The following is an 11934-nucleotide window of genomic DNA, read 5'->3' as shown; positions in this document are numbered from 1 at the left end:
CTTAACAGTATAGTGCTCTGGACACTAATCCACTGTCTCTGTATGTCATGCATCCATTTTGGAACAGTATAGTAAAGGTAAGATGATTAGTAGGTATGTACTTATGTTTTAGTAAGTTTTAAATATTTTGAACTATTTTATGGAGGGCTAGGATGGAACTGTCAGCTTAAGAAGATGTCTACAGAAACTACTCCCATCTTCCTTTCCCTTAGGCACATACTTTTTGATTTATCTCAATGCTGAAATGTAAGTTTATTCTCTAGAATCTATCATTTTTGTAGAATGTCTTTTTAAATTTTCTGAAATCAATGTTATGATTATAAAAGTTTGTTGATTATAGAATTAGAGAAAATGCTTATTTCTATGAACAGCAGATTATGATTTACATTTTAATATCTATAACTCCTGTATAGGATTTTTAAAATTTAAAGTTTTATTATGACTTAAAATTCCACTTTGTGTGTAGTGGACATAGAAATTCCCATCTTTTAATTATCTTGTAATTATTTTGAAAAAAAAAACAGGTATTTCCTACTTGGCTGGCTCCAAATCTGATAACCTTTTCTGGCTTTCTGCTGGTTGTATTCAATTTCCTACTTATGGCATACTTTGATCCTGACTTTTATGCTTCAGGTAAGATTACTGCTTTAATATAAAATTTTAAATGTCTAAATATTTTTATCTAGAGAGAAATAAATGAGAAGTTATTTTCCGGTTCTATTAAGACACTTGTATTCCTGAAAAGTTTTGGATATTAATAGGGGTATACAAAATGTCTGAATTGAATGTAAAAGCTAAATTGTGTTTTCACAGTCTGTAATCTGTTGTATATGTTTCCATTAAGTTCTAGAAACAAGCTTGACTATTGAATTTAGATATGCTGTCTAAAAAGTAACAAGGTTTGGGAAAATAAAGAGTAATTGGATTTATAAGAAGATAGAAAATTAGGACTCTGAAGTTTTGCCTGAAAGTGAATATAAGCAAGGCACAACATACCTACCAATTCTAGAAATATCCCTTCCCTTTTTCTAGTTATGGGAGAAAAATCCCCTTTTTTCTGAAGAGAATATGATCTTTGTTTCCCTCTGCTCAGCATCCATACTTGCCTTTACTAACTCCTGGTTTCCTCTGAAAATGATTCTTTGACAGAAGCCTGAACCCCTTATCAGGGAAAAGAGGAAAGAAGGACTTTGGAGGTGGTGTCCAGCCTGCTTTCATCTCTGATCCAGTGTCTTCTTTCCTACCTATACCTGTCTTCACTTTGTCCTATACCCAGCTTCTGTCCCAGGCCATAGGAGACAATATAGAATATATTTGGGTTGCGGGTGAGGATTAGTGGGAGACAGAGTTTATTTTTATTGCTCAGACAGTTGGAGTTGAGAATAGAAAATTGGAGGTAGATGGATATTTTTTACATTCTAAGTTAGAGAATGTATTTTCCAATAAGAATACTTTTAAATATGGAATCAGGAATTTCAGTATTTAAACTCATCTGTGTTGTGGGTTCAGCAGATGTTTGTGCGTGACCTGGAGAAATTAAAAATCACTGTCAACATCATTTTTGTAGGAAAACTCAGAATTTCAAACACTTATGATTTCTGATACAGAAATTCTGAAAACTGAAACTGTACATATGCCTAACTTTATCAGTTGAAAATTTTAGCCATAGTTTCTGTACATGTAATAAAATGGTAATTGAATATCATAGAGTACCACATAAATAATAAATAAGATTAAATTATGTTAAGCATGTTTTTGATATTAGTGGTTTTTTTAATTTGTATTTTAATCCTCAAGACAGGACATCCTCAAAAGTTTACTTTTATAACTAGAAATATTATTTTCTCTGACTACTCTAAATAAGATTAGTAATTAAGTTCTTAATATATTTTAGTTACTGAAGAACTAAAAATATATAAATATTATGTATGGTTCCCCAAATTAAAGAACTTGAAGGACCAGATAAACGATCTAGTCACAGAATATTCGGGAAATGGATGACAGGAAGGGTTAAATGATGAACAGTTGACCCTTGAACAATGTGGAGGGCTAGGTGTATTGACCCCCTGCACAGCTGAAAATCTGCATATAACTTTTGACTTCCCCAAAGCTTGACTACTAATAGCCCAACTTAACGGGAGGCCTCATTGATTATATAAAGTCAGTTAACACATACTTTGTCTGCTATATGTATTATATGCAGTATTCTTGCAATAAAGTAGGGTAAGCTAAAGAAAAGAAAATATATGAAGAAAATCAGAAGGAAGAGAAAAATGTATTTACAGTATTCCAAAGTTATATATTTAAAAAAATCCACCTGTAAGCGACCCATGCAGTTCAAACGTGTGTTGTTCAGGGTCAGCTGTATTCAAGGTCCCACTGTTGGTTGATTAGAGTCAGAACTAGAATGCAGACCTCCTGATTCTCAGTTTTATTTTAGGAGGAAATAATGCATTTCAGAACGATTCAGATGCCCAAAGCATCTAATTGATGTGTAAGTAGCCATCTGTATGGAAATTTAAACCTCTTTTGTGTAGCTAATTAATAATACAGTAAAAGAGTGTAGGTTGAAGGCCCAATACATGTTCGTAGTATAAATAGTAACAATGAAAATTGGACTAGACACAAGCAGTTTTAAATTCCAAAACATTTTTCATTCTAGGCACATAAGTAATTTTCAAGTAAACATGAATGGTCTTGAGTTATGAATAAAGCTCAAAATAAGTGCCTGTTGTTTATGAGGGCTTGGGCAGTTACTTCTTTGGTTTTGTCAGAGTTCCTGATACGCGTTGCTTTCTTTTGCAGCACCAGGTCACAAGCATGTACCTGATTGGGTTTGGATCGTAGTGGGCATCCTCAACTTCACAGCCTATACTCTAGGTAAGAAATCAGCGAATACTCATTTTGGTCAGTGGCTGGTGAATCTGTCAGCAAGGATTGCCACCCATTAAATTAGCATTTTCTCCTATTCTTAATTCATTTTAATGAGGGTTTATTAATATCCAGTTCATCTTGATAAATATGTGTCTGAGTTTCTCTATGAAAAATTTTGCCATTCACTGCTAGAAATTGAAAGAGTGTAAGGTATGAGTTGGCAAACTACCACTCGGAGGTCAAATCTGTCCCCATTGCCTATTTTTGTAAAGTAACATTTTATTGGAACAAAACTATGTTCCTTCTTTACATTCTGCCTGTGGCTGCTTTCCTGCAGCAAGATAAAATTGAGAAGTTGCAACAGAGAACATATGGCCCACAGTTTCTAAACTTTTTGCTATTTGGCCCTCTATAAAAAATATTTGCCAACCTCTGGAATAAGACATTATTTTTGCTTTAAGTTCAGGGAAAAACACTAACATATCAAATAATTGCAGAGTACGAGGGAGATGCTATAATAGAGCACAGTGGGAGAACAAATAAGGAAGTGATAAATTCGTATTTGGTGGAGGGAGGGGTCAGGGAAGTCTACTGTGTTAGGCCATACTTTCTACTCTATCAAGAATGCTTTTCATTGGGATTTTCGACATGGCCTGTTCTACATTCTCCTCTTCTCCTTCCCTGCTTTATTTCTCTCCACAGTCCTTAAAACCACATGGCCTACTTGTTTGCTGTCTGCCTGCTCTCAAATATAAGTTCCTTGGGGGTGGATACTTTGTTTTGTGTACCCAGTGTTTAGAACATTGCCTAACACATAGTAGGCACTCAGTATGTAGTTTTTAAATGATCGTAAAATAGCAGACCCTATCTCTAGCAGACTAGACATGAAGTTGCCTGGACCTCTTCAGATAAAAATGACTTGTACTCATTAAGCCAGTAAATCTGGTACATGTATAAAATAAAAAAACTTGTACTCATTAAGCCAGTATAAAATGCTGACATGGTGGATGACCAGAGCTGCAGGTTTGGGGAAGAGAGAATGAAGTCTAGGAGAACTAAGGAAAAGTTTAGCCAAAAGTTAAATATTTAGGCAGAGGCTTCTGTGCATTTGTTATTAAAGATGAGCAGGTTTCAAAATTCTGTTACAGGATTTAGTTGCCAAGGAATGTGGGAGGAATAGGGAAAAGGTGAGGGTGGCCTGTGCCTTTGGCTTTTAACAGCATGTCTTCAGAGCCTTTTGATATATTGTACCATCTACCAGTTTCAGGCCCACAGTTCTGGCAAAAATCCTGACGTAATATGAACTATTTGTTGCAAAACCTGCCTTAAACTAACATGAGGCAATTAATAATCTTTGTTTATTCTACTCCTGTGACTATTTTTACATTTTGCTGCAGCAGTATTAATGTGTTTGATCACAGGGTGCTGCTCTGGGTCCTTCTGGTTCCTCCCACCTGCCCCACATAATATATGGCATATACCCTGAATTACTTCTCTTAAAGAAAAAAAGCATTCTGAAACATATCTTGTAGAGCTGGAATAGGTTTAAGGAGAAGGTATATAAAATCTAATTAATACCTAGTTCATGAATTCAGTACTTGTAATAACAACACAGGAGTTACACTGACAATAGGAAATGAAACCAGCAAATAATGAGAAAAGACCTTTAGGCAGTATTTTAGCTACTTGCAGGCACTAAAGTTCCCAGCCCTTTGTAACAGATCCTGTAGTATTTGGCCAGGAATTTGGGAGTCATCCTTTCATTACTTAAACAATATTTTTAAAGGCCTTTTTGCCACAAACTAAACTAGCACTGGGGATATACTGTGGTGAGCAAGATAAACACAGTTAATTATAAGAAATTTTTAATTCCTCAAATCTGAATCTTTACAGTTAGCCTAATTCTGATGCACTTGGTTAATAAAACTTTTTTTGGGGGGGGAAGTTTTTATAATTCAAATTCTTCTTCCTTTTTAACTAGATTTTACTATTCTCTCTCCCTCTCTCTTCCCCGTCTCCTCTATTTCTGAACATTTATGAAGGTGTTCCACTGTGCTTTATCATTAGCTTTCTCTTTCTCATTCCTCTGGTAATCCTAATTCTTAACACTGTTGCGATGACCCCTGTGTTTCTATATAGTTCATATCTATCTTCCAAGTTGCTAATAAGTATGCTTAGTTTGAGTTACTTGACATTACCATGTGGCTAACCTGCCCACACTTCAGTTTCAGCATCTAAAATTGCACTCAGTATTTTTCTGTCAGCCTTGCTCATTTTTTGGACTACCTTATTTCTGTCCCAGATGGGAAATTTTGGAGATGGGCTTCTTGTCCTTTAGACTCACCTCCCATCTTTTGCTGCATTGTCATTTTTATTATATCTCACCTGCTCCAGCTTCTCACTCCCACTACATTCCATCTCAGTTCAGGGCTACTAATTAGTGCCCCACTCTGTCATTCTTAACCGATCTCAAGTGCGTCTTCCTGAAGCAGTCCATTGCTTGCACTCCATTGCTTTCACTCCTGTCCCTACTCTCAGATTCTTTGAGTACCAACCCATACTCCCACCTTAGAGTGGTTCAGACCTTCCTTCTAGGTTCTTAATACTGCCCTCTTCACATACTAGTTTCTGCTTGGCATTCTCCAAGCATGCTTCTGCTTTTCAGTCTTGGTGATTTGCTGATAGTACTCCCTCCTCGTGAGGTGGCATACTCTATCTGTGGAAATCCAACTCATTCTTTTTGTCCCCACTCAGATTTCATCTTATCTGGAAAACCATTCTAGATGATGTTAGCCTGAAGAGAACTTGCCCCTTTTCTGTACTCTTCTATGGTTTGTGATACACTATATCTTTAATTATCGTATTTTGTCTTCCTTTCCCAGTTTTAAACATTTTGAGGGCACAAACTTATTATAACCTTCACAGCATCAAGAATAGTTCATTGCACATTTTCAATAAACTTAATTCTTATATTTACTGAGTATCATGTGCAAAAACCTTTTCTGCAAGACTTAAAATTGTGGAGGTGGTACATCTGTAAAGAAGTGAGGAATATCAAACAAGATGATATAGGTGTTGTAACTGAACTACAGAGTGTTTTTGGATCCTAGAGCAAGGAGTGGTTAAATTGTAGTGAATAACTATTGAATAGTCTCTGGAGGCCTGAGAATTTGTGGCTAGGAACAACTCAGGGGAAATAGAGTCAGTAATATTGTATTTGTAATGTGACAGATGGTAACTAGACTTATTGTGGTGACCATTTTACAATCCATGCAAATGTCAAATCACTATGTTGTACACCTGAAACTAAGATAATACTGGATATCAATTATACTTTAAAACAAAATAAAAAAAAACAGATTTGGAAGAATTCTGAGTCCACCAAAAATGCTTCCTCAGATCTGAAATTGATAATACTCAGTGTGGTAAAACATTAAAATTTTTAGATTAAACTTTGAGAAACTGTGGATTTTATTTCTGAGGCCTTTGAATTGTATTGGATTTTTATAGTAGCCGATGATAGCTTTACTTCAGTTTAACATTCTTATGATACGCTGATTTGTTTTGTTTTGTTCTGTTTTGTTTCCAGTTTACTAAAGAAGACGGTGTCCATACTGAGCTTTTCCATGCTGACCTTTTCTTTTGGAAATGTGTTTTTGTTGCAGATGGTGTGGATGGAAAGCAAGCCCGGAGAACCAATTCCAGCACCCCCTTAGGGGAGCTTTTTGACCATGGCCTGGATAGTTGGTCATGTGTTTACTTTGTTGTAACTGTGTATTCCATCTTTGGACGAGGACCATCTGGTGTCAGTGTTTTTGTTCTTTATCTCCTGCTATGGGTAGTTTTGTTTTCTTTCATCCTGTCTCACTGGGAAAAGTATAACACAGGGATTCTTTTCCTGCCATGGGGATATGACATTAGCCAAGTGGTAAGTATATGTTCGTCTGAAATTTTCAACACTGCCATGAGTTTTTGTTACTCCTTTTTTATTGCCCTTATGTTTTTTTTGGTTAGAACTGATACATGCTTTTAAAAAATTTCCCATTTTATATTATTTTTACTTGTTACTGGAAAATTTCAAACCTAGTTTATTCTAAGATTCTTATAATCCACACAAGTATAGAGAATAGTATAGTGAACCCTTGTGTACCTATTAGTTTCAGCTGTTAACATATGACCAGTCTAGTTTCATGAATACCCTTCCTCACCCCCTCTCCCAACTATTTTAAAGAAAATTCCTCATACTGTGTGATAAATAATTTACTATGTACCTCTAAATGGTAAGAGCTCTTTTTAAAAAACATAATCACAATGCAATTATATCAACCAACGGTTTCTTAATGTTACTAAATAACCATTTGAACTGTTGATTTTATAAAGGATAGAACCATATGATTAAATTGTTGGCTTTTTGTCTTGGTTGCCAACTTTTCAGTGAGTAGAGATATGTTTTTTCTTACTTAATAGGCTTGCTATTAACTCTCCCTGCCTTTGAATCCCTGCTTTTTGTGTTGCCATTTTTGCCCATTTGCACCTAAAGCTCCAGTAAGTAATCAGAAATTGGAGTATGTTTGAAGAAAGTGGTTGGGTGGGCAAATTGGGTCATCTTATGGCTTAACCAGTTTATGAAGTGCCTTAAAGTGTTCTGAATCATGGCCAGTTGCTTGCATTGTCTGAAAGTTAGTTATTTTATGGCATTGTTGGTTGAAAAAAAATATTTTTAAAGGCAAGAAGACTTGCCACAGTATTAAAGTTAAGCATACTTCTTGCTTTTACTAAAACTGTTTACTAGACTTATGCTGCATAAAGCGTTATTGACTCCTGGATCTTTCCAGCTGTTAATGCCTCTGTGTGCTTTTGTGTGCATTTTCCTTCCAGACTATTTCTCTTGTCTACATAGTGACTTCGATTGTGGGAGTTGAGGCCTGGTATGAACCTTTCCTGTTTAATTTCTTATATAGAGACCTATTCACTGCAATGATTATTGGTAAGAAGCTCCATGTTGAAGCCTGTTTTAACATCACTTTGTTATCAAAGCCGATATTTGATTATAACAAGCAACAACACCCCTCCCCCTCCCCCATGATCTCCAGCAAACAGAACACCCCGACAGCCCTATAGGATTTCAACCAAACCATTAAGGAAAATAAGGTTTCTTTGTTTTGTTTTTCTTGTTTTTCACCAAGCTATTTCTAATCCAAAGGAAATACCAAAATCCTACAAACCTTATAAATTAATCTAGACTATATTGGAGGATCCATGATTAGGTGGACATTTGGTACAGGTTTCATACTTATCTCAAAGTTGAAGATTATTAGTTTGTAGGAAATAGAATAGATGAAACATAGATGACTTTATAATATATCCACTCCAAATATTGAGCCTCTGTTCCTCTCAGATACCCTCCTTGGTATGCCATAGAATGCTAGGGAAAGATTTTTGATTGTGGTAGTTTTTCCCTTTTGGTTTTAGCCAAAGAGGATATCTGCAGGATAATTGATTTAATGGGGGAGAATGTTTTCTATGGAAAGTGGCAGAGGAGAGGAACCAGGGTTGTTATTTTGGGGACCCTGGAATGGCACTAAGGCTTAGAAGTAAAAAAGCATATTTGTTGGCTATTGTGCTTTAACTAAATAATAACCTGCTCTCTGTCAGTTGGTAATAGAATGGGAATTGGGTAAGGCTTAGAAACAACTGAGAAGATGGTACAAGCATTAGGCACAGGATTTCAGGAAAGGAGTGGGTGTAGACCTTTTTCTGTGTCTCGACTACAGATACTTTAGGAACCCCACTATAGTCTATCAAATGTTCATTTTTGGGTACCTTTTTAATTGTAAATTCTTTACCTTGAAAGGGCTGTTTTTCACTCCACCACATAGTGATCTTTTGAATTAAGCAACTTTTCCCTATGGCAGGTTGCTAAATTTTACATTTAAATGTTAAATTTAAAGATAAGATGGAATCCTCTGGTATATGAGGTATTTTTTGAATGTTAAGTTGGTACTTTAATAGGCACATAATCTTCTTTGTAATGTATAAGTTTATCTGAATTCTTCCCTCTGAAACAAAACTACAAGTAAAGCAGCTTTTCCAGTACTAGGTTTGAGCAGACGCAAAGAGATAAAAGGGCTTTGGGGCTAAAGCTATCTGGTTTCTGCTGATAGAATTGGTGGTGCTGGGGTTGGGGTGGCTGAGGTACACTAGAGCTGTAAGTTGATTGGAGAGGGAAAGAAAAGGTTGGTGGGAAGCAGAGTAGCTCCTGTTCGCCGCTATGGAAGGTTGCCTTCTTGAGGTACAATACACTGGCCACCAAGAAAGAAAGCAGAATTTCCCCTCTCATTTTTTTTTTCTCTTTTTATTATGAAAAAACTTAAACATTTGTTTTCTTTCTAGTCTTTCTATTTTTATATAATAATTTTCTATGTACCTGTCACCCAGTTTCAACAGTTCTCAGTATGAGTGCCAGTCTTGTTTCACATGTATCCCTACCCTCTAACCCCTGTGTTATATTACAATGTATAGTTTTTTGTACTTACCCACTTATTCACCATTTCTGCTGTACTTCATTCCTTTCTGTATACCTGGCTTTCCAGATGGTGTTTTTGCTCAGAAGTCTGAAGGATTTCCTTTAGAATTTCTTGTAGTGCAGGCCTGGTAGCAATGTATTCTCTGAATTTGTTTTTGTGACAGTGTCTTGATTTTGCCTTTTTTTTTCCTTTCAGCATTTTGAGCATGTCACTCTGATACCCTCTTTTATCCATTGTTTCTAAGTCAACTCATATGTCATTGTAACTCTGTATGCAATGTGTCATTTTTCTTACTGCTTTCAGGATTCTCTTTTTTAATCTTTAGCTTTCAGAAGTTTGACTATGATGTACCTAGGTGTGATTTTCTTAGTGTTTGTCCTTATTGGTATTTTTTGAGCTTGTTAGATCTGTAAGTTAATATTTTTTACTAAATGTGGGAAGTTTTCAGCCACAGTTTATTTCTTCAGATATTTTTTTTCTGTCCTTCCTCTCCTTATATGTATGTTAGACTGCTTCACTTGATGTTGTCTTACAGGTAATTTTATGATGCTCTATTGATTTTTCTTTAATCTTTGATTAGCATATAATCTCTATTTTTCTTTAAGTTCACTGCTTTTTTTCTTCTGTGATTTCCAGTCTGCTGTTGAGCCCATGTAGTGAATCTTACATGGGACCTGTCATTTAAGTTATTTTACTTTTCAGCTCTAGAATTTCCATTTGGTTCTTTTTATACTTTACATTTCTCTATTGAGATTCCCTGTTTGGTCATTCATTATCATTCTATTTTCCTTTGGTTCCTTGACTATATTTAAAATGACTGTTTTAAAGTCTGTCTGCCAAATCCAAAATCTGAGCCCATCTAAAGTCAGTTTCTATTGGCTGCTTTTTTTTCTATTTCTTTGCATATTCAGCAGTTTTTGTAGAAATTAGAAATGTTTGTAGAGACCTTAGAATCGGTTTTGTTTTTCTGAGGATTTTTTGCTTTTGTTCAGACTGAGAAATCTTTTTCCCTCGTGGTGTGCAGTAACTGATACCTCTTCAGATATTTTCAGCTGCTGCTGTTTTTTCAGCCTGGTTCTTGGGGTGTCTCCACTGTGTCTATGTAAGTTTAATAGTTGGCTGAAAGATTTGGACAAAGTTGATTCTGAGATTTTGGTGTTCATCTTCTCTTTGGTTTCCTTGTTTCCAGGGTTTTCCCCTGAATCTTCAGTTGGCTCTGCCAGCAGCTGCTGTATTCTGCCTTCTGACTCCTTAAGCCAGGAAGACTTCTGCTTCCTGTAGCTCAAGCTGAGAGCAGGCTGAAACTATACTTAATGAAAGGCATAGCGGATGCACAGATCTCACCAAGAGCACCTCTGGCTTTCAAGGACAGTGCTTCCTCTAGTTTCTGCTTGCTTTTTTACCATGCTTCTTAGGGTCTCCTGTTTGCCTATTTAGTTTAGCAGCCAGCCAGGGATTTGGGCAGAGTTTGTACTCAGATTTTGAATCTCAGCCCTAGTTTATCTCTCTCTCTTCTAAAATATCTCCCACCCCTTAAATTTCCAGTTTCTCTGCTGCTCTAAATTCTGTAATCTGCCTCCTCAAGCTGGTAAGGAAGACTGTAGCTTTCCACCATCTGGGGTGGGACAAGGGACAGGCAAAGAAGCCATAAAGTTGGAGTTACTCCTCAGTGTATCAAGTGTGCATGTTTCTCAAGTTGCTGCCTGCCATTGATTATTTTCTTGTGCTTTTAGGTACTTGTTTTTAATATTATTGTCTGCTTTTTAATACTTGTGAGAGGAATTGCTATACTTCTTTATGCCACCATTACCAGACATCCTTCTTCTTTTGGACTATTTTGAAGCAAATCTCAGGCATCATTTCATTTCATGAATAAATACATCATTGTGTATTTCTAAGAGATGTGGATTCCTGTTTTAAAAAATGTATTTTAATACTATAACTACACCAAACAAATGAAGAATAATTCCCTAATATGAAATATCTAGTCATTTTTCAGATTTCCATAATTGTCTCACATGTCCTTTTATAATTGTTGTGTTTATATAACCACCAACTAGGGCTTATACATTGCATTTGGTTGATAGATCTTTTATATATCTTTGTCTCTTATTACAAAGGTTTACCCCCTTTTTTTCTTTGCAATGTATTTGTTGAAGAAAGTGAGTTATTTGGCCTTGCATTCCACATTTTGCTGATTGCATTCTTGTGTCATTTAACATGTTCCTCTGCCTCTTTTTTTCCTGTACCTTAATCCGTAGATTTGTTTAGATTTATAAATTTGGCTAGATAGAAAGCTTGATTTTCTTTTTTGGCAAAAATACTTATTAGGTGATGGTACTTGCTGTTGCATCACATTAGGGGCACATAGTATCTAATTGTCTCTTGGTGATACTAGCTGTGATCAGAGGGTTGAGGTATTAGATGTCTGTCCCATCTGTGAACAAAGTTCTGCATCAGCTCTTCACCTGGTGGTATTAACAGACATTGATCACTGCCTAGGAGTCCATTCATTCAATGGATAGCTTAAGGG

The 11934-nt window shown here is 35.9% G+C and overlaps 1 protein-coding gene across 1 annotated transcript in view; it reads left to right on the top strand.

Moving 5' to 3' along the window:
* SELENOI (selenoprotein I) overlaps window positions 1-11934 on the top strand; it is a 43751-nt gene that overhangs the window by 17628 nt on the left and 14189 nt on the right. The window contains exons 2-6 of the mRNA XM_036903408.2: window positions 9-77; window positions 525-633; window positions 2806-2880; window positions 6540-6802; window positions 7753-7861. Coding sequence (XP_036759303.2) covers window positions 9-77; window positions 525-633; window positions 2806-2880; window positions 6540-6802; window positions 7753-7861 — 625 coding nt within the window. The remainder of the gene's footprint in view (window positions 1-8; window positions 78-524; window positions 634-2805; window positions 2881-6539; window positions 6803-7752; window positions 7862-11934) is intronic.

This window comes from Manis pentadactyla, chromosome 2, assembly GCF_030020395.1.
Source record: "Manis pentadactyla isolate mManPen7 chromosome 2, mManPen7.hap1, whole genome shotgun sequence".
Classification (NCBI taxonomy): Eukaryota; Metazoa; Chordata; class Mammalia; order Pholidota; family Manidae; genus Manis; species Manis pentadactyla.
Note: the sequence above shows the minus strand (reverse complement) of the source record. Positions and strands in the feature narration are given on the sequence as shown.